Source organism: Bipolaris oryzae (assembly GCF_000523455.1).
Source record: "Bipolaris oryzae ATCC 44560 unplaced genomic scaffold scaffold_199, whole genome shotgun sequence".
Taxonomy (NCBI): domain Eukaryota; kingdom Fungi; phylum Ascomycota; class Dothideomycetes; order Pleosporales; family Pleosporaceae; genus Bipolaris; species Bipolaris oryzae.
The window spans coordinates 1-21,758 of NW_006911475.1; the positions used below are offsets into that span (position 1 = coordinate 1).

General features: G+C 50.3%; 10 protein-coding genes across 10 annotated transcripts; 3 read left to right on the forward strand and 7 right to left on the reverse strand.

Moving 5' to 3' along the window:
- Positions 1-285: 285 nt before the first annotated feature.
- On the reverse strand, positions 286-1,696 carry COCMIDRAFT_9086 (uncharacterized protein; the record flags this gene model as incomplete). Its single annotated transcript, XM_007694129.1, has 2 exons — positions 286-1,113; positions 1,163-1,696. The coding sequence occupies 2 exons, from the start codon at positions 1,694-1,696 to the stop codon at positions 286-288; spliced, it is 1,362 nt and encodes a 453-aa protein (XP_007692319.1).
- A 798-nt stretch (positions 1,697-2,494) lies between these two features.
- On the forward strand, positions 2,495-4,657 carry COCMIDRAFT_40622 (uncharacterized protein; the record flags this gene model as incomplete). The annotated part of the gene is made up of 2 exons (XM_007694136.1): positions 2,495-2,878; positions 2,924-4,657. The coding sequence occupies 2 exons, from the start codon at positions 2,495-2,497 to the stop codon at positions 4,655-4,657; spliced, it is 2,118 nt and encodes a 705-aa protein (XP_007692326.1).
- An 840-nt stretch (positions 4,658-5,497) lies between these two features.
- Positions 5,498-6,710, reverse strand: COCMIDRAFT_51143 (uncharacterized protein; the record flags this gene model as incomplete). The annotated part of the gene is made up of 3 exons (XM_007694139.2): positions 5,498-6,003; positions 6,050-6,317; positions 6,369-6,710. Coding segments are annotated over 3 exons (1,116 nt in total), but the record flags the coding sequence as incomplete, so codon positions are not given.
- A 1,270-nt stretch (positions 6,711-7,980) lies between these two features.
- Positions 7,981-10,007, reverse strand: COCMIDRAFT_106926 (uncharacterized protein; the record flags this gene model as incomplete). Its single annotated transcript, XM_007694140.1, has 4 exons — positions 7,981-8,706; positions 8,757-9,240; positions 9,295-9,537; positions 9,865-10,007. 4 exons carry the CDS (start codon positions 10,005-10,007, stop codon positions 7,981-7,983), a joined length of 1,596 nt encoding a protein of 531 aa, XP_007692330.1.
- A 693-nt stretch (positions 10,008-10,700) lies between these two features.
- Positions 10,701-11,684, reverse strand: COCMIDRAFT_40624 (uncharacterized protein; the record flags this gene model as incomplete). Its single annotated transcript, XM_007694137.1, has 1 exon — positions 10,701-11,684. The coding sequence occupies one exon, from the start codon at positions 11,682-11,684 to the stop codon at positions 10,701-10,703; it is 984 nt and encodes a 327-aa protein (XP_007692327.1).
- A 1,183-nt stretch (positions 11,685-12,867) lies between these two features.
- On the forward strand, positions 12,868-14,101 carry COCMIDRAFT_106940 (uncharacterized protein; the record flags this gene model as incomplete). The annotated part of the gene is made up of 2 exons (XM_007694141.1): positions 12,868-13,160; positions 13,210-14,101. The coding sequence occupies 2 exons, from the start codon at positions 12,868-12,870 to the stop codon at positions 14,099-14,101; spliced, it is 1,185 nt and encodes a 394-aa protein (XP_007692331.1).
- Positions 14,102-14,715: 614 nt separating this feature from the next.
- Positions 14,716-15,151, reverse strand: COCMIDRAFT_106930 (uncharacterized protein; the record flags this gene model as incomplete). The annotated part of the gene is made up of 3 exons (XM_007694142.1): positions 14,716-14,776; positions 14,852-15,066; positions 15,089-15,151. Coding segments are annotated over 3 exons (339 nt in total), but the record flags the coding sequence as incomplete, so codon positions are not given.
- A 581-nt stretch (positions 15,152-15,732) lies between these two features.
- COCMIDRAFT_40626 (uncharacterized protein) lies at positions 15,733-17,368 on the forward strand (the record flags this gene model as incomplete). The annotated part of the gene is made up of 2 exons (XM_007694138.1): positions 15,733-17,274; positions 17,339-17,368. The coding sequence occupies 2 exons, from the start codon at positions 15,733-15,735 to the stop codon at positions 17,366-17,368; spliced, it is 1,572 nt and encodes a 523-aa protein (XP_007692328.1).
- Positions 17,369-19,078: 1,710 nt separating this feature from the next.
- On the reverse strand, positions 19,079-19,444 carry COCMIDRAFT_76755 (uncharacterized protein; the record flags this gene model as incomplete). Its single annotated transcript, XM_007694143.1, has 3 exons — positions 19,079-19,215; positions 19,322-19,369; positions 19,423-19,444. Coding segments are annotated over 3 exons (207 nt in total), but the record flags the coding sequence as incomplete, so codon positions are not given.
- A 385-nt stretch (positions 19,445-19,829) lies between these two features.
- COCMIDRAFT_106921 (uncharacterized protein) lies at positions 19,830-21,443 on the reverse strand (the record flags this gene model as incomplete). Its single annotated transcript, XM_007694144.1, has 1 exon — positions 19,830-21,443. One exon carries the CDS (start codon positions 21,441-21,443, stop codon positions 19,830-19,832), a length of 1,614 nt encoding a protein of 537 aa, XP_007692334.1.
- Positions 21,444-21,758: the final 315 nt, after the last annotated feature.

The window sequence follows — 21,758 nt, forward strand, 5'->3', positions numbered from 1 at the left end:
AACCTGATTAGGAATAGCTCTGGTATTTAGCAAGTTATACTAGTTTAAAAACTAGAACTTTTAAGAACATATTTTTTTCATGTCACCCCTCTGTAAGTCATTTACACTTTACAATAGCAGGAATGAAGAGCGATGTAGATATACTTAAAGATGGTGTGAAAGCCACGAGGGATCAGGAAGACGGAGAATTGCTTGTGTATTCTTGTGGGCACAGCGCATTTTGACCAAGCTCCAAGAGAAGACAACTGTGGAAGTAAAGTAATCGTACATTCCATCATTCTAAGTCTATGCATCTAAGACACTGAGCATTTCTTCTACACTCTGGAACTTTTCTCTTTGCTTCCCCTTCGCCTTGCCATTCTCTCGCTCGGCGTCATCAATCCTTTTCCAGTCCGCCCAACTGAGCGGTCTGACGCCTTTGCTTTCTACCGCTGCCCTAAGAGCCTCCCATCCCAATTTGGTGCCTTCATTCTCATCATTGATATCATTCAAAAAGGGCACACCAGCCTCCCAGTCTTGAGCAATAATATCCGCAGAGGAAAAGGCGTCCTGCATGGTGCTTGCAATTACACCAGTTGGTCCACGTTTAACCCAGCCTGCGCAGTACAGACCAGAAACATGGCCGGCTGTCAAGTTCCCTGGGCCAGCCGAAGGGGTAATGACACGCCCATGCATGTCATTTGGGATTATGCCCAGCTTATTATCAAAAGGGACACCAATGGCTGAGAGTCCAGGAAGAGCAGCCGACTTGTAGCCTACAGATCTAAAAGCTAAAGATGCTTCGATTGATGTCTCATCCTTTGTAGACACAACACGAGTCCTCTGGTCGAAGGGATCGCCATCTGGTACAAATTGTTGCTTTGTGAATGTTATCGAGGAGAGATGACCGTCAACTTCATGCATGGCTTTGGGAGCCTGCAAAAAGTCGAGCGCCCATGACCGTGTAGCCTGCTGTGCAGGAGTTGCCGAGCCCTTGAGAAGTACTTCTGCAATGCGTTTCTGGACGCGTGGGAGCTTTTTGATGTCGGCGGGATACAGGGAGCGGTCGATAGGTTCAAAGGCAACGGATGGTATTTGCATGAGCTCACGGGCTTCTTTGACGGTGAAGGCAGCCTTGATTAAGTGTCAGATGTGTGTTGCCAGCACCGCTGTCACAACGTACCTGTATGGGACCACGTCTACCAACGACGCGCACAGACCGGACCTTGCTCTCAGACAGCGCCTGTATGGCCTGATCGGCAATGTCTGTACTGCGTAGCGCGTCTACCGGACTCAACAAAATGCGCGCCACATCTAGTGCAACATTTCCTTGGCCGATGACGACGGCCTGCTCACCAGCATGAAGGTTTGGCTCCAGGTGTTGGAACTGCGGTAGACCATTGTACCAGCCAACGAAGGATCTGGCAGAATAGACGCCTGGCAGATTCTCTCCGGGGATGCCCAGCTGTCTATCCTCGGTTGCGCCATACGAGAACAGGATAGCATCGTAATGGGGCTTCATGTCTGCTAGCTGCATATCATAGCCGACCTTGACGTTGCCAATGTAGTTGAATCGCGGTGAGCGGGCAACCTCTTCAAAGGTGTCTTGACAGTTCTTGACCTCTGGGTGATCGGGTGCAACACCGTATCGGACGAGTCCATAAGGGACGGGGAGTTGCTCATACATGTCGATGACGGCATCTTGGTTCTTGTTCATGAGACGGTAGGCAGTATAGAACCCTGCGGGACCCGAACCGACAATAGCAAGGCGGAGGCGACCTCGCGTGCTCGATACTGTGCTGTACTCATGGCGGAGAGAAAAGCGTAGGGCATGGGCAAAAGAAGGCTGACACGCTACCGACAGCTGTAATGGAACAGCACTACTGCGTGTGACATGTGGGCGTGTGGCAGTGAGGTGGGTCAATTGCGGCGGTGTATTCGTTATTCGTCGTGTACAGCTAGCACAGACACGAGGCGTTCCCAAGTGTTGTGAAAGGAACATGGTGTGAAGGTCCTTGCGGTGGGTAGCGTCAATCAATGCCTGTCCCAAGACATGTGCGGATGACTAAGCCTACGAATCACATGCGTGCAATCATATGCACCCTATTGTAGCCTCATCCAACAGAACATCAGATGGGAACCATGCACATCCATCCAAACATCCGCAACAACGTACCAACATATGCACACACCAGCCCGGCTATCCGCATGCACACCCCACACGTTCCCGGCTGAAGATCCAAGTTACAGCTTCTTGCCGCCGTCGCTAGTCAATGCGTGAGCCGTCCCAACCGTGCTTCTTCACGTCATGCCGAATATTGATTGTTGCCATGGCAACGCCCGTATTTACACAGGTACTTACTTAGGTACATATGCCACGTACATGACCGTCCTCACGCGGGCCCTTGTCTCTCAGCCACCATCCGCATTTCTGTTCAATTGGTGAGAGGCCACTTCGCACCCTCTGCTCTGACGGTCGTGTGCTGAAGCCCCGTCTCCGCTCTTTCTCTCAACAATGGCGGGCCGCTGGCAGCCCTACGCATACGGGTATGGATATGCAAACCAACCGCAATCCATGGCCGACATAGATCCCTCTCAGCCCATCTTTGACCCAAAGGCCATCACCAGGGCTAGTCGCATGCCGCCTTCGCCTCCCAAGAAGAAGCCAACAGGGCCCTTGATTGATTTCAACAAGCACCCTGACAGCTTTCTCGTTCTTCCCTATGGAAATACAAAGGCGAAGCCTATGAGCGCCAAGACGAAGCTCTTCATCGATATTGCCCGATGGATCCAGGTCGGCTTGAGGATCATCACGCTCTTGGGCGCAGTCGGCGTATTGCTGTGCGGCATCTTCATCCGCGGTGTACAGGATACCGAAGGCTACATTATGAGGATACCAGTAAGTTTTGTCTATGCTCCACAGAGATTTCGCTAACAGGTGCAGCCCGGTGTGGATCTCATAATATCACTGTATGCTGTATACCACTTGATCCGTAATCCTAAGAACAGACCAGCAGGAAGCTCTGCCAGCTACCACTTCTTTGCGCTTGTCACGGATGCTGGTTTCATTCCCTTTTATGTCTTCACCGTTTTGATGGCTCGACGAAACTACGACATGAAGGTTGGGGAAAAAGGTCGTTGGGTCACAATGTTCCCTACCAACGAGGAGACCGAAAAAGTACTTTTAACGACATGGGTCACTGCCATTTCGGTCGGTGCTTTGCATCTGATTTCTACCTTCTTGGACATGTACATGGCTCTTGTATTCCGCAAAATTTCCAAACTGCCACCCGACATGAACCCGCTCGAGGACAATCTCACATCACGCAGAAAGGCCAAGCACAAGCATAAGAACTCGTCCATTTCAGCTATGGAGCCTCTTACAGCAAAGCAAGAGAAGCATCTCAGTGACCAGACCACACTGTATAGTGGCCGGACTTCGAAAGCCGAGTCATACATCTATTCAGACATTCCCAGCCCTACCAAGAACCAGGTTGCCTTTATGCACACTCGCGCAAAGTCTGAGACAGTATACTCGCCGCATACCCCTGCGTCAGCTCGTCAGTCCAGAGAACGTTTCTCCATGTACTCACAACCGCCTTCTGCATATCAATCCCGGAAGAACCTCAACCATCGCGATGACCTTCTTAACGACGAGGAAGACAATCAGACTCTAGCGCAACGCAAGTCGATGCTTTCTGGCCAAGGCAATATCAAACGCCACTCGCGTCCCGGCTCTAATGTTACCAGCTCAAGAAAAACCGAGTTCCACACGCCTCGTTCAAGTGGAAACAGTGAACAGCAAGAAGCAACTGGTGACTTATCTCTGCAGCGAAACTCACAGCAAAGCCTCAAGGCAGACAATTGGTTCGTCTCGGCTGAAGAAGATGATGATGATCAAGACGACCACGCACCCCAAGCACCTAAGCAATCAATTTTCGCCTCCGCAAACGCCAACAAAGGCTACAGCACTGTAACTGCATACGAAGTACATTCCGACCCCGAAGACGACGCCGACGCCCGAGCGCCAATGATGCCACAGCCTCTACGCATGAACCCACCCTCTCCTCCCCCAGCCGACCTGACCGACAACTACCAAGGAAGCACGCCTCCACCCGCATACCTGCAATCCCACGACAACACACGACACAGCATACGTACAGAAGAGCACCTCGACCGCCCCCAGTCACGCGCTACTACACCCAAATCGCGCCGCTATGGCAACCTACAAGACGCCACAGCCGGCGTCCGCAGCGCCAAATCGCCTCACTCCAATTCCTCCTCCCCAACCAAAGACTCCTCCTTCCGCCGCCAACCCAACCACTTCCCCAGCGCCACCAAACAGTACGCCGTCAATGTCCCTGCGACCCAGAATGGCCAGGGTAAAGCCAATGGACTCGCCCCCAATGCACCCTTCTCGCTGCACAAGAAGAGCTACACGTCTATCAAGCGTACCGGCGAGGCTAACTCGACTCCCGTTAAGCGCCAGTCGCCGCGTGTGATTAGCAGGAGTGGAGTCGATTACACGGGCGCTTTCGCTTTTGACGACGCGGACCTGGGTGTGCCGGGTCGCAGGCGCGATGTCAGTGGTAAGATCGCAGAGGAGGGCCGCGGTGGGCATTGGGGTGCGAGTGGGATTGTGCAGCGCAAGGTTAGTGGTGTCGCTCAGGCTTATTAGAAACAAGCTTGAGGTGTATGAATGAGTTGGGCGTTTCACGGAGTTTTGAGGGCTTTTTCTTCAGCCTCCTTCCTGAAATGAACAAAATGGAGGGGTTTTTTTTAATTCCATCTATGGTTTGTATAAATAACACGGATGTTGGGATGATTATCATGTAGGTATGTATGGATGATGATGCGGGAGGGCTTGCTTAGCTGAGCTCTACGAGTCTCGGGTTTTTCATGTCGATTTTGGCCGGGGATGTAGGAATACACAAGGTACGTCTCGCGTTGTATTTTTTTTTGGATGTGGTAGTTACGCTCTCGATTACGAGTTGCGAATAATGACATTTGCGAATTCTACTGCCTCATAACTATCTTCTTCCCCTTCTTCATCGTGATCATGACAACCAAAAAGTTCCTTGTCTTGTTCAATGCCTGTATTCATACAATCGTTACATTGTCATAATGCTCCAAAATAGGACTTTTTTGTATGCACCAAAAAAGGCCCAGGCCCCCAAGTCTGGCATGAACAATCATAAAAGCAAAAGCCGCTATGACAGAAAAGTGAAAAGAAAAATGCACAAGCGAACATGAAAAAAAGCAAAATCAATACACTTTCCCCGCCAAGCCGTCCAGAGGTTTTTATGACGAGCAAAAAGATGCACGCTCCCATATGTACGCTATGCATAGACAGTCAAGTGATGTACATCAATCAGTTCAGAACAAAGACAGCATGCGCAACAACAGCAATCGCGACGCCATTTTCCATGCAATGTAATGCCATCATGAGTCGGAACAAAAGTGTTGAAAAATAAAATAAAAAAAGAACTACCGCAGGGCGCAGATATGATTACCAGCTCTACCTTGCTGGGTGGGCTGGATAGGGTCCGTGCTGGTGGTGGTGTGGAGGTGCAGGCATAGAAGAATGATGATATCCTACGTGTTTATCCTGCGGAGGATAGGCTTCGAACATGACTCGTCTTTGGGGAGCCTCAGTCCTGAGCGGACTTGGCTCTAGAGTCCCCACAGGAAAGCGCTGCGAATTGTTTGGACTGCTCATGAAGAGCAACGTGTCGACCGCGTCCTTTTCTGCTTGTTGACTGGGCATACGAAGTATTCCTGCTCTAGGTGTTGCTGGCGATCGCATGTCTCCACTCAAGTCACTGTAGTATTTCCTTTGGCCTGTTGCTAGAAGAGGAGGGGGAATATGTGAGACTGTAGACCGGCGTCTTCGTGAGTTCTGGAATGTGGGAGCTGGAGCAAGGCCATGACCATGACTAGGCCCATGACCGTGGTTTGCACCAGTAATAGAGATGAGGTTTGCGGCAGCATGCATTGCAGGACGGGTAGCCGGTATCCAGTACGCTATAGTGTGTTAGGAATGCTTTGGTCAAAGGGCAAGGAGACTGACGGCCTGGTGTTCCCACATGTGATCGCGTGGGATCAGAGACCGGTGACATGATCATCTGATCGGAAATGTCCGAGACGCCGCTCGGTCTCCGTCGTCGCTCGCTATCGGCAGGCGAGTCGAATGCTAAGTAGTCGCTTCTGCCAGGAGCAGAGTTGGGCGATCCGCGCTGCGATTGACCTTCTTCCAATTCTTCGAGCGACTGTTTCTCCCAACCGTTCTGGACCTTGACCATGGCGTACGAAAGACGCGTCTTGAGCTGGGCAGATAGCTGCATTCGCGTCAGCATTCAGTAACACGAGCTTGATGCGAGAGGGCGCACCTCTCCAATGCGAGTGCCCGAGTGTGTATCCATGCTCTTGTTTCTCTTGTGGGCTGCCATGGGTCTGGAGGTAGAAGGTGTCGCGAGGACTACACCAGCAGCCTTGACAGAGCCGTCTGCGCTTCTCTTGGAGCCCTGGGTAGTTGGAGAGCCTAGTGGTTTTGGACTGGGTGCCTTGTCACCAGCGCGCGACTCTTTAGCAGCGGCAGTGTCGACGCGCGGTGCGGCCCACGCGTCGCCACGAGGAGATTGCGGTGGGTGTTTAAGCATTGGGGCTGGTGTGTCGGTAGGCTTGGTGTGGCTCTCAGCATTGGCCGACGAAGGGGCGGTACCCTCGGTCTCTGTAGTCGTGGAAGTTGAGAGGGTGCTCGACGAGGAAGCCAGGGCGGGAGCGGAAAAGGTGCTGGACTGGGCCGAATGGACCGTTTCTTGTGAGGCCCGCATGTCTGACTGGTGCGGACTAGCAATGGATGGTGTAGGGGCAGAATCGGGGGCCTCTAGTGGCGCAATGGACATGTGAGAACCACGGTAACGGGCAGGTCGGCTTGGGGGATGTCAAGACTTACGATGAGGCATCGTGGGCGGACGGCGGGGTAGGAGAAACAGTAGGAGCAGGAATAGTAGGAGTGGCAGCTAGTAATTGGAAACAAGCGTTGGGAATGGAGTCAAAAATGCAATGGCTGGCAAAGAAGGGTTATCCGGTGCAGAGTCGAGGGTACCAAAGCGCGGCAGTGGGAGTGGGTGGTGGAGAGGGAGTAGTGGTGGTGGGAGACGTGAGTGTGCTTTACGCGGTAGAACGCGATCGCAAGCCAGATAATTAGTGGACTCGCAGCCCGTTGGGAAGCCGCACCGATGATGGTCGCCGACACAGAAGCAGTCGAGAAACAAGGCCGGAGGGTTTGCGAGGCTTCAAGGCGCGTTCTGTACAGAGCGTGAGGGCAAAACTGGAGACTTTGTCGTGGGCCTTGGACTTGGTGAAGCCGCGCGAGAGGCTTTCGAACGCACGCGTGGGAGACATTTTGGGAATAGCGCATTGCCACACTGTGCACTAATGGGCAAAGCACGTATTGATAGGCGGTAAAAGCGCATGCGCTCAACGCTGCCGAACGGCTGGTCTTAGCAGAGTTTTCGGGGTAAGCCTGACATGCATGTGTGCAGACGGATCCTGTGGTGTTTGTGGCTGCATGTTTGCTTTTCCGTCATTACTACATCCATCCATCCATCCATCCATCCATCCATCCCTACCAGATACGTAGGGTGCAAGTCACTTGCCACTGTCCTATAACGTAAGCTTTCGATAGCGCGTGTTGGCACCGTGATCGCGATCCAAAAGTGCGGTATTAATTACTCCGCTTGCTTGGTACGCGTCCAATTCCCTCGGCTGGACTGCAAGCCGGACACGCCCATAGGACAGAAAAATACACACCACCTAAAATCATCGCAGATAACAAAACATCACGTTACAGTCAACAAAAAAATCGTGCAAATTAAATGACACGGTATGGCGAATTTCACAAAAGAATAAAATTGAGAAGAGACGAATGAATCGTTGATTCGGTCGCAACATGAACAAACATTGCTTACTCGACTCTTTATATTCCTACCCAAACTCCTACGAGCTGCGGTTGTAGTAATCCCACTTGGGCAACTTCATCGTACCGTGCTCGTTCAGATGTCTGTGCATATCAAAGCTGTTCCACAGCAGATGAGGCTCATGGCCCCATCCCTTCCTCAGACACTCGAATTCCGCCTTGTTGAAGTAGTCCTCCAAAATAGGAACGTAGTCAGGGTGCGCGCACTTCTTGATAATAACCCGGGCACGCTCCCTGGGCGACAGTCCGCGCACATCGGCAAGGCCTTGCTCAGTCACAACAACGTCGAGGTCATGCTCCGTCTGGTCAATGTGGGTGCACATGGGCACAATGCAAGACACGCCTGTAGGGTCCGTCTTTGACGGGCGAGTCGACGGTGTATGCATGATCGAGTACTTAGCAGAACGCAAGAAATCTGCAGAGCCTCCGAGACCGTTGAGCATGCGGCTGCCCATGACACATGTAGAGTTGGCGTGTGCGTAGATATCCACCTCTACAGGCGTGTTCATACCAATGACACCAAGACGTCGGATAATTTCAGGGCTGTTGGATACTTGCTGGGAGCGTAGCAAAAGCTTAGGCGCATACTGCTCCCAGCCCTTGTAGAAGCGGTCGAAACCATCGGGCGAGAAACGAATTGAAGTAGCCGTTGCAAAGTCGAGGTTTCCAGAATCAAAAAGGTCCAGGAAAGAGTCTTGAAGAACCTCAGTCCATACCTTGAGGTTCTTGAAGTTTGCACCGCCAGACTGCACATGTTAGCCTATCATATATCAAGCAAATCGTGTGAAAAACGTACAGCAAGGCCACCAACAACCGCATTGGCAATGTTTCCAATGCCCGACTGGAGGGGCAATAGGTTCTCCGGCAGCCGGCCATGGTTGACCTCATGCTTCAGAAACTCAATCAGGTTCGCAGCAATGGCCCTCGAGGTTTCATCCTCGGCAGCGTTGGGCTGTGTTTGATCTGGGTAGTCGCTCTCCACAATGGCAACCACCTTTTCGGGGTCAACAGGGATGTGGGGGGTGCCGATGCGGTCTTCAGGAGACATGATTAGATAAGGCTTGCGGCGTGGTGGGAGGTCGGTCATAGTAATGTCATGTAGACCTTCAAACGATGGAGCGGCAGTGTTGACTTCAATGATAATCTTGTCGGCCATTTGGACAAGCTCGGGCGAGGCGCCTACACTGGCGCCAGGAATAATCCCACCGTCCTCAGTGATTGCAGACGCTTCAACAATAGTAACATCCAGCTTGTTGTGAGGCTTGTTCAGTGTGTAGAAGCTTTTCCAGTCAGTACTGTCCATCCTTCAGCCGATCTTGCATTCATCTACTTACCCGTACATTAGATCGACAGGAAACATACTCAAATGTTTGTCGAAGAATTTGATGTTACCGTTGTTAATTCCTTTGGCGATTTCCTTGCCCACTTGATGCGGAGACCGGCGCTCAATCATATTGAGTCGCGCCCACCGATTCTCTGTTTCGGCGCCTGACGAAGCACCGACGAAGAGATTGTACTTCATCTGGCCCTGAAGGTTGTTCTTCTCAACATGGTCCGCCAGCGCCGTGGGGATTTTCCTATGGTCATGTTAGTCGACGGGGTAAGAAATGCCAAAATCGAAGTATGCGTCCAGAATAACACGTCTTCAACAGCAGTCATAGCCAGGACCGGTCTCATGAGTCGTCGTGACTAGCCACCATGACATGACCCATGCATAGCTGGAATTGTGGAGCCGGAGTTAACTCGGCTTTCGTCACTTTCCAAACTTCCGTTCCCCCTCGGAACTACGGGTGTGTGTTTACGGACTCCCAACACAATACCCAAATTCCTGATGTTTCTCAAGGGGTTAAGGGCATTGCCGTTTGTCTTCTCATATAGCTGGACAAAAAGATAAACACACTTACTTTGGGTATCCTACGCCTGTGAAGCCACTCCAACCGATGTATGCTCCATTGGGAAAGTGGTGTAGTAAATCCTCCGCTTTGGCAAGCTTCTTGAGATAACTCGGCCTCCGAACTCGGCTCTTCAATGCTGCTGAGACGGACATATTGAGCCTTGTGTTTTGAGTTCAGGTGTGATGGCGATGGTTGGATTACGTAGAGCTTATCGATAAAGCCTTTAAAGTTGTCTAGAAAGCAAACAGCCCAGTGTGGGGAACAAGATGAAAGATGAAAGATGAGAGAGTGGAGAGGAGCCGCGACGGGCAAAACTTGAATCAAAAACTCTGGGGGACTCTGAGAATTTAAACTATGGAAAGGCCAAGACTAACTCCTTTCGAGCAGCACTGGCGTAGAGTGTCGCTGTGGGCTGATGCTCATCGACCCACACAAGCATGACGTCTGCCGTAAAACCCCGGTCTAGGGAGAGGGGCGCACGCAGAGATTCCAAACTATTGGAGGCGAGGCTGCCTTTTATGCATGATTTGCAGCTTTACAGGATCAGATTAGTACAGTAAGTGTTGAGTACCCTTCGGGCTTAGGGTACATTGACAGGTGTAAGTACGGGGTGTGTGGCCTTAGCGTTCATGCCTATAAGCCGGTTGAACGCTCCTTCCTGAACTCACGATATAGCAGGTACAAACTGTGGAAAACAAAGAGACCACTGGTCCCAATTCTTTATTCATATAAAAATAACCCAGCGATCCTGCGCTTCATGGGACTAATCAGGTCAGACAGATATGCTCAGTCACCTTTACTCAGACAAACTAATTACTGGTACCTAGGCTAAACAGACTTACATACTACAACTCCATAACATCCTGTACATCTTCAGTCAAACCAGCCTGTTTCGTGCCTTGCGGAGAGAAATAAGTCTTGAAGACATCCTTCAGAACCTTGTCGCCCAAGTTCATATGTCCACCTTTGGTGGTCTTGAAATGCAGACCACCCTTTTGATCCAACTTCTTCAATCCAATCCAGTCCTCTTTGTATATGTCGCGATCCCTCAGCTCTGTTACCTCGTTGCTGGTAAGGTTTGTGTACGCAAACCAGCCGCTCTCCTTGGGTATGACTGTTGTGTCGTCCTCGAACACGTACATGACGAAGTTGTCCAGTGCCGCGAGATTCTTTGCATATGCCGGGTTCTTCAGCGCTCGCTCGTTGTTGATGTCTGCAAGGAAATTCGACGCCTCGAGGTATTCGTCGGTCGGCTCGCCGGTGGTTTCATTGGTGGCTTTGAAGTACTGTGCTGGGACAAGGTGTCCTTGAACCCAAGAACCCCAGGTGTTTGCCTTGAGTAATCCAATATACCCTTTGCATAGCCAATCTCCATCTTTGCAAATCTGGTACTTTGCAATGCCGTTGTGCTGGCTTCCAAAGGTCACCAGATTCTTGATGTTGATGCGATCTCCGCATCTTTCCACTAGGCCCCGAAGAAACTGTCCGCCTTGTGAGAAGCCCATCGCATTGAGGCCCGGCGCTTGCGACAAGACCTCATGTTCCAGGATGTCGTCGCAAACTTGAGCAATCTGCTCAGTCAAATTGCCCAAAAACGTCGCAGTCCGGTCGCTTCCAGGATCTTCGTCAAGTCGGATGTAATAAACATAAGTGCCTGGAACTGTCTCGTTTACAAGTTCACCGACGCTTTGCAGGCCATCTGCAGCATAGTTGTCGCCCAGGCCGTGCCAGATAAGCAGCGGTAAGGGTTTAGATTCGCTGTGCGCAGAAGGTAGCGCTAAGGTTTGCGCCACAAGAAGCAAGGTGGAGATGGGGAGTAAGCGCAGCATTGCAAAATGTGTGAGAGGAGAAGTATCGTGGCTCCGTAGTTGCGAGGCGTGCGACACCTGAGACGCGTCGGATGACGTCTGCATCCAGCCGAGGCCGCTTCAGCCGGAAAGGGTCAAAGCGTCTACCACTACCACAGCTCAACACCTAGTCCCAATTTCTTTATAATAACTGCGCACATTTTACACAATTTCCAAGCGATGGATACTAAGCGGCTCTTTAATCTGCGGTAGTACAAATGAGGGTTGCTCGATTAGCATCCTCATGAGGGGTTTTAGTCACATAGACGAAGTACTGAAGAAGCGTATATTACTTCTATCGCTATCTTGATGAACACAATCTTTCTCCATTTGACGCAAAAATGATCAGTTGCCTTCAGCTTTCGTGAAACAAGACTTTTGGGATATGCCAAAGCTAAGGTAATACGAAGCTTCATGTTTGCTATCCTAAGATCCTTTGCTTATATCTCCGGCGGTGTAGTTATGATAAGAAAGTGACAGAAGAGTTGACTAGAGACAAACGCTAACGAGTATACATACACACTAAATCTACCTCTCAGGGATAGATAAGTGACTAAGCCAAAGATCCAACCGTGGTATTTGCCGATAAATGAAGGTGTACTGCTGACACTCGTCCAATCCGAAAGTTGGGTAATTCCTCATGGATCCGTCCCAATTCACTCTGGCTGATATACTTTATACCAATCTATGAAACACCCGATATGAAGACAATTTGGTAGAGTTTCTCGATAGAATTTGCTTTGCGCATTTAGCGGCATTATAAAATGTAGTTAGTTAAGTGAGCTACCTTGTTACTCAACCACTCGTGGACATGTCACGTGACCAGATCTTGAAGTAAGAAACTAAAGCTGAAGTGGGAACTGTATTCCTTTAGAAGCTATCTATTACTTTGTATCCAGCGCCGTATACATGTCTTCATTCACAAAAAACCAAAACTATTACCGACAGTGCACAGAAGAAGGGAAAGTATGGTTCGACTGCCCCTGTAGCTGCCCCACTGCGACGAATCTTGGCAAAATGTAGGGTCAACCCTGTCGTATTTTTTGGTTTGGGGCGCGCAGAAAGTTGCTGGTACATGGTCTGTGCATAACATCCGCCAAGCCTTCTCGCAAAAAGTTCAGCCAAATTTCCAGCGCAGTTTCTAGCACAACCATACAACATCACAATGGCGAAATCAACAGCCGTGACCAAGAAGGCTGAGAAGGCGACCGAGGCGCCTCTCACTACCAAACCCGCGAATGGCACACCCTACCAGCTGGACCCGTCGCAAGTCGAGCGCGCGGCGAAAGCGCTCGTTGCGCACATGAAAAAGCATGTGGAAGAGAAGCAGGAGAAAGCACCGACGAAGAGTTTGGCCGCGGACGAGGATGACGCCGAGGAGATTGATGAGCCCATCTTTCTCAGTCTTTCGACAAAAAAGCAGATTGCCAATACGAAGAGCATGAAGCCTGTCGCTATGTATGGTCGCACATCATGTACAGCATAGAGCACAACTGACAGTACCCAGCAAGCTTCCTCACCCTATCATCGCCACCGATGTCCGGGTATGCATTTTCACCAAAGACCCGCAAAGAGCATACAAGGATCTCGTAGCATCCGATGCCTTCCCTGCCGCACTCCGCGCCAAGGTACAGCGCGTCCTCGGCGTAGAAAAGCTCAAGAAGCGATACAAGGCATTTGAACAGAAGCGTGCACTGCTTGCAGAGTATGATGTCTTCTTGGTCGACGATCGTGTTATCAAGATTGTTGCAGAGTTCTTGGGCAAGGTTTTCTACAAGAGCAAGTCGAAGCGCCCAATTCCCATCCGTCTGACTGCTGGCGCACATATCGACAAGAGCGCAAAGAAGGATACCAAGGAAACAAAGGATGTAGTGGGAACACCTCAAGGTGTAGCAAAGGAAATTGAATCCGCTCTGAACTCGACTTACCTGAGCATGAGCCCGTCCGCGAACACCTCGATCAAGGTCGCCAACCTCTCCATGACGCCACAACAAATTGCCGAGAACACCGCTGCGGTAGTATCTGAGGTTGTGAACAAGCACGTCGGTCAGGGTTGGCGCAACATCCGTAGTCTTCATGTCAAGGGCCCAGCAACAAAGGCACTACCCATCTGGCTTGCCGAAGAGCTGTGGGTGGAGGACAGCCAGGTTCGGGATGGACCATACCAAGGCACAATTACAGAGGGCACTGCCAAAGGAAAGTCGGCAGAACGCAAGCGAAAGTGGGATGAGTGGGAAGAGGAGCTGTTGGACGACGAAGTGTTTGCGGCGAAACAGGCAAGAAGGGAGGCCAAGAAAAACAAGAAGTCTGAGAAGAAGAGCTCGATCAGTAAAGAGAAGAGGAAGGCGCTGAAGCAAGACGCGCTCAAGTCGGTCCAGACGCCTCTGATTGCTAGTTAAGTTTTTTTACAAGCATCACTGCATGATACGGCGCATCTGGTGTTGGCGTTGAGGAGTCCAAAAGATGAACATTTATATAATAGTATACTTGAGCACTCCTGAACGAAAATGGAATGGTCCCGCCCAAGTGAACAGAAAAGTCGTTTGTTTAGCAATGAACGCAGGTAATGCAAGAGCAAGGACCTCTGTGACCAAAGTGAAGCTGTAGGGTGGCAGGATCCAAGTACCTGTATAGACGTCTCGTGTGATGAGCCCCGCCGCCTGGCTGGCTCCGGTGACTTGGTTCTCGACACATTAGCCCCTCTAGATTTGTGGTACAATGAAACGCAATCGACATCGTCGTTATAGTAGTTGGTTGCCACATTGCTGTTGTTGACGTGGTCAATGGCGAAAGGCAGTTGGGGAAAAGCATTTCACTGTCAATGTCACCCTTGGAGTACACTGGGTACCGCAGAACAGAATTACATATAAGTTAGTCTACTTGCATACGTGGATGGAGCTAGGTAGTAGAGCAAACTAAGCAAATCAACAGAGTTTATGATATACTACCCAGATATGTGGAGAAGCCACAGCGCTAGTACTAATTAGGAAGTGAAATTGATGGCACGTGCTTGCTATATGGGAATAATTGTATGATTTTCGTAATTGCCCTGGTAACATGGATTTTTGTTCAGTCTCGTCTCTTAGCCTGTTTGCTCAAAGGTGCCTCCATTAACCAAGCGATCTGCAAGGTACTCCCCTCAATTGGACGAGGGGGGCTTATACGCTTCTAGATTCACTGATTCGCAGACACGGGGGCTCACGTTACCGAAGGATCGCTCGAATCCGGCTACCTTGATTGATTGATTTGAGCCGAAACGCTGCCACCGTGCACTCTCGCCTGGCCACCACCATTTCCACTGAACGCGTCTCTGCTCCACTTTGGGCGTGGAAGTGTTTGCAGTCGCGTTTAGCTGCGTCAAATGCTGCACAGAGTTTTTCTTTTACATGCATGTCGATCGCGTGCGTGTTCGTGCCTGCGCAAGGACCGCGGACTATATACCGTAGTGAGCGTCAAATGCCTGATTTTTCGTTACGTTGTAACAACTGTGTGCGTGTCAAATGTCCCGGTAAGCGTGCTTCGTATGCTGTAATTGTGGAGTGACAAGTGGGATGGGGCTCCAGCGCAGAGGCAAACCAAGTTGGAGAGATATTTGTGAGGCAGCTGTACATGCATCCATACATGCGCATGTGTAGACCTTTAGGGTACAATTCCGTAGCAACCAAGTGCTGTAAACCTACAAAAGATAAGATGAATTGCTCTGCCTTTGGCAAGATGATGCAGGAGGCATATTGCGAGGCTGGGGGCTGGTGCTGAACGTGGCCCGAGCTTTAGGTAGTCGCGACTTGCACGAGTCTCCGCGTTACTGCTTAGTCTCGTCATTGAATGGCTTTTCTCCTCTCTTCCTAACCGGCTTTTTCTTCTCTTTCCCACAGATTCCCTCGAGGCTACCGTTGCGTCTTCGACAGCCCCTTCTGCACCCGCCGTCACCGCTCCCTCTCGGCTGTCACGTCTCCGACTAGTCACGTCTATATTGCCCCCATATAGGCGTCGACACGCTGTCTCGCGTTCCAGGAGTTGATCAGACGACATGGACGCCTCACCCAGCAAAGTGCTGGCACAGTCTCCCTTGCAGTCGACTGAATTGCAGCCGGAGCGGGTGAGAAAGGCCACGCCGACTCTTCTTCCGGCCTTCGGCGAGGATGGACCCTTCTCCTCATCACCCTTCCCACGCCCATCGCCCACCAAACGCAAGTTTGACCAGGACTCGCCAACCTTCCCTAAGCAGCTCAAGTACTACCCGACTCCACAGCCTACATCGTCAACCAACATCATTTCGTCGTCGCCCCGCCATGCCCGGCCGGGCCTGGAACGCACCTTCTCGGCTCTTTCCGAGCGGACCCCTCTTGGTGCTGTACCCACTGTAGACCTTCCAGCAGATGGCGAAATCCTGCGTATGGGCCGAAGCTCCAACACGTCCGACTATCAGCTCTCTACCAACCGCCTCATCTCGCGTGTCCACGTGCAGGCCGCCTACCATGCGCCAAGCACACTATACCCACAGGGCTATATCGAGGTCGAGTGCCTGGGTTGGAATGGAGCAAAGATTCATTGCAAGGGCCGCATCTTTGAGCTGAGCAAGGGAGACACGTACATGTCGGAAAACCCAGAGACGGCAATCATGTTGGATGTACAGGACACCCGTGTCATGATCGCTTGGCCATCCGTCCCCGCTTCTAAAATGTCGTGGGAATCGGAAGAAGAGGGCATGCCCACGCCCACCCGTCGTCGTGCTCCCGAAAGCTTCAACTCCAGCCCTCCTCTAGCTCCACGTTCGCCTGTGTCTCAGAGCCCTATCCGCCGCCCCAACTTTGCCGCTATCGGCACTAACAGCCAGCCCGGACAGGTCCAGGTATTCGAGGATATCGATGCCGGCCAACGTAGCCCTAGTATCGACACTCCTAATTCTGCAGACCAAACCTTTATCCGGCCTTCACTTCCAAATCCAAAGGCCGGGCGTGATGCAGACCCTGCCGTCGACCTCAAGGCGAGTGTCAATTATGCTGCTGATGAGTTCTCGGATAACGACGAAGAAAATGACCCTGTTGTACACTCTTTCGGTCCGTTTGGTCAGGACCTTATTAGCGGCCTCGAGTCGTTCAACGCAGTCACGCCTTTGCAGCCCAGTAACCCACGCATGCGTGCACCGTTGATATCGCCTTCTCCCAAGCGTCGCTGTGCAGAGCCCATCCACTACAAGGAGTCTCCTATTAGGAACCACGTCATCAATCAGCTGGCATTCTCTCGTATCCATTCCCAGCCTTTGTCTGCCATTCACAGCAACCTTCCGGCTGAGTTGAAGGCTTGCATTACGAAGAATACCGAAGACAAGGACACAGAGGGCGGCGTAGTAACACCTCTACCTCAGCTAACGGCACAAGACCTCAAGAAGATCTTGGATGATACCCCCTGCGTCGGTGAAATTCCGCGCGCTGGAAAGGACGCTGCCGGTCAGCCCCTCGAAAATGAATTCTACTACGTTCCTGAGATGGATACCAACCAGATGAGGCGGGAGACTATCACCGCCGGCACTCGTAGCACTGGTCTTCGATCCGTCAGAAAAACTCACAAGGTATGGACTAGTCCCACACGCGTGCTTGGATGCTGCCATTGAATAAGTAGCTAACCGCTCATAGCAATATTACTGGAAAAAACCTCGCGCCTGAGGTGCTCACTATTACGACCGCGTGTTTCTCAATATTTCATGACGTAGTCGCCAGTCATCTCTCCCCACTTCTTTGTGCTTTTGTGGCGCCAATCCCGGTCCTCATCATGTAAGCCCGAATGTTCCGAGGAGACATAACGTACACCACACGCACTTACGCCGCCCCATAACCTTTTTAAACTTCACACTTTGTTTTAGTACACTGCATAGCGAGGCGTTACGATACCATTTTACCCCCTTTCCCGTTGTTCTGTATATCGGAGTCTTTTGAGTTTATTTCCCCCATCATCCTCCTCTGTCTTGTGTTTACATGCATCGTCCTCTCTCGCCCCACAATTATACGATCATGTTGATAATCTCTTGGTGGTTTCACGGTGGATAAAAACCAGGTGTTCTGGACACCAGTATACCTTATTTCCTTTTTTTTTCCAGATCTACTTACATGGTTTTTCATCCTCGCGGTCGGTCGGGAGCTATATGGTGTGGGATTGTATATGTCTCATGACAGATTGGAAATGTGTATCTGTCAATACACACGATTACACACAAGCTACGACAGGTACGCTTAGAATGAGGGGGCAAATTCTTTTTTTCTCATGGCTTAGTGTTTCTGTTTTTGTTTTTTCTTGTTTTTTTTCGCCCTTCCAAAGTAGCAGGGCCGTGCCTTTTTTCTGGGGTTTTCTTCATGCTTTTGTATGAATGTTTTGTTTTTTCTCCTTTCTCTACTTGAATGTATAAAGAGTCTTTTAGTCCAGTAGGAGCAGATTGTCAGTTGCAGAGAAAAAAAATGAATAGTTTTGTCAGCCCCTATAATGTTCGCTGAATTTGCTACCTTGTTTGTGTGGCTCAATTGTGCGAATATGAAATCAAATTTTGATTGTGATGCTCACACCCTCTCATGACTCTTTTTGGTTCATGTCGTCGGTACATCTCTTCGTAATCAGACTATCGCTAGTACTCAGTTCCTCGGTAGTCCTTTTTTTCCGCCCCTCTACAACATTGGTCATAACTGCACAACAATAAAAATCAATAACATTTGTCACATTGATACTTGCCTCGAGACATTGCACACTTCCAACTTCAGGTTTTGTGGAATTTCAAGCAATGACGTAATCAGTGAACGAGCATGACACGTCATCACGTGATCTTAATAGTATTTAGCCAAACGATACATTGGCGCAATCACCACGTTCAACAGGTTCCAGGAACAGCATTTCGAGGGGACTGAAAAGACTCGAAGCTGGTGGGTGTTTGAATTTGATCGATTTCACTCTACATGCCCAGTTCCCTTCGTCCAGTCTCAAATCCGAGAATAAGACCATCACGCCGCCACAGAGTGTGGCAAGTGCCGCGAAAGTAGTAGTGACCTTGCCCTCATATCCATCGCATGCAATCGTTGCAATTCGTTTCCACCGTGCCCGATACTCTCTCTTCGCCAGACGCCAATATAAGCGAATCGTCTATTTGAGCTTCTTCTTGGGGCGGAGCTGGTTGGTGTGACCGCACTTCTTCTTGCGCTGTAGGTCGTTAGCCGAGTTTTGTCCCACGTTAAATATAGGACCCTCCAAAGAGGATGAGGCAAACGTACGCAGTTGACAGCCCTCGGTGGCAGACGTGCGTAGCACTTGCGGCAGATCATCTTGTCGCAGTTGTACTTGGAGGCAAGGGCCTTGAGCGAGGGCTCAATGATACCACCACGGAGACGGAGGACCAAGTGGAGTGTTGACTCCTTCTGGATGTTGTAGTCGGCAAGGGTGCGGCCATCCTCGAGTTGCTTTCCGGCGAAGATCAGGCGCTGCTGGTCCGGGGGAATGCCTTCCTTGTCCTGGATCTTGGCCTTGACATTGTCTGTCCATGCTTGTCAGCCCAGGTTCCCTTCCAAGCTAACGTCTCTGCGAGCGTTGCATGCGACGCGTTGCGCTGCGGTCGTCTTATCGATCGAGGACATGCGTACCGATGGTGTCAGAGGACTCCACCTCGAGGGTAATTGTCTTGCCCGTCACTATAGAGATATCAGTATAATCCCAGTAGGTATAGAGCGATAATGCGACGTACGGGTCTTCACGAAGATCTGCATGTTTGCGGTGTTGCTGGATCTTGGTGTCGAAGTTCGTCGATTGAGCGAGGCGAAGTGGAAGACGAATTGGCAGTGTGGGCGTCCGAGCGTTGGAGTCTAACGCCTAAGCGACTAGCGCTCAGGCTTGCCCCTCACGTGCGTTCTCTTTCATCGTACACCAAGAGGAACACCAACACCTGGAATTATCTGCACCTCTATTTTGAGATAGTCATTTGTCAAAAAGGTTCTCGCCGGTATTGGCTGCAGATGTTGTGCCTCTTTTTAATGATGTCATAGACATGTCAATCTATATTACATCTCATTGCAAACGCAATCTGTCAGTAGGGATAAGTAACATGACGAGCAGAATATTTGAAGGGTTGATTGTAATACTCGATGAGTCATTTCAATTCTGCTGACTATTTTTCTCCTGTTGCCTTCTCCACTGCTCCACCCTCGCCTCTGTGAATCTTACTGCTAGTAAAAGTATATCCATCGGCAACCCCGCTAGCCTTCCAGTCTTCTCGTAGAACACCCTTGCCACCTCAGGGAGATCTTCTTGTGTCTCCCATACCGGATATGCTTGTCCAGCCCTCAAAGTCTGTCCGCTTTCATCTTCCGTATTTGGTATTGCCGCCATCATACTATGGACCGACTTGACAAGACCCAATTCTCGTTGCAGGGACAGCTTGGGATAAGAGCTCCTTGTCGGGTATTTGGCCTCATTTTCGATAGGAAACATGTCAAAAAGCGCCTCCTGGAAATAGTCTGTACGTTTTATACGTTGAATCGCTGCATCATCCAGAAATGTATCCGCATAGAAGTCGAGATACCGGTCCATATCTTCAGATCCCATGGAGAATACGTCCTCGTTTCGTAACTTCACCATCTCTTCAGTGGTGAAGCGACCAGCATCTGTGTCTTTGTTGTCAACATCGCTCATCTCTTTGTACCACATATCCCAGTTCATCATTGCCACAGTCTTTCCCACCGAAAACTTCCGATAAAGCTGGTCTGAAGTGAACGGGCATAATAGCTTGGTGCATACTATAAAGCAGCTGGCTAGCTGCGCTTCAGCAATGTATCGTATGCCCATTCGTTTCTTATTCTCATAGTGTGGGGCGAAATCATAGCTTAGTAATTCTGCCAGACGCTTCGTTGCACCGTAAAGTTCCAATGGTAAAGCGAGCTCTTTGAGGTAGCGAAACAAGAGCAAAGGAACGTTCAGAGGTGGCCATATGATACCGTGATCTGCACCGTAGCTTATTTGCAGATCTGTCAGCAGTCTGTAGAAGCGTGTGTAGGTGAATGGTGCACTTGGATCGAGAACCGCGCGATACACAGGTAGTAGCCGGTCTCTCATAGAAAGTGGCACCAACTTGATGGCTCTCCAATAAGGCAACTTGTTATCCGTGACCCATGCGTGAATATCACCCGGCGTGATGGGCAATCTTAATGTTTTGATACCAAGATAGCATAGTAAGAGACAGTCGTTGAGGTTTGGAGCAGTAGATAGCATCTTGCTTCGTTTTCTCTTTTTGCCATGAACACGGCCTTTCTCCGTATCTGTGAGATCATCTTCGCTTTCTAGAGTGCTGAAGGTTTGTGATTGGGGCTGTGGATTTGCACTCGGATCTTCGTTGGAGGCGATTCTGTTTTCGAGCTGAGCGATACGTAATGCCCAAAGGTCGTAAACCACCGTTTCGAGTTCGGCAGGTAGTCCTTTGTTTTGCACCAGAAACCATATTTGATGGCGCAATATGAGCTGCAGACACTTCAAGTAAAGATCAAAGGCTTGTGTGCCCTTGGCAATCTTGTTGATTGTCCTGTCATCTTCCTCCACCTCTCTCTTTTTGCGTGTAACTGTCCGGGAGGCTGTTCTATAGTCGTCGTCGTCTTCCCCGTGGACTACACCAGCTTGCTGATGTCCGTTCTGGCAATAAAGATGCGCATCCTCGCCTTCCTCGTAGCGTCTTGACCGGCAGTTGTCGATGCCGCACACAGGACCTTTTATTGCCATAGGGATAAGGTAGTTTGTCTATCTCGGGCCAATCGAACTGACTAATGCCGATGCACTAGGCGTTGTCGGCAATAGACAAGATGCGCGGATTAGCCAAAATAACTGCTACACATGCAGTTTAGCTCGAGTTGACATGTGAAGGTTAGTATTGGCACGGACACCATAAGTTTAAAGTTGCACGTTGAGGTGAGTGGCAGCTTTGAGAAAGTAGAAAGAAGATGGCTGTTAATTAGCGCGAAAACGAAAATTCCCTTCCCAGCCAATGAGGGGCTCGACATTTGCCATAACAGCATCACCTTTTATTCATTTCCATAA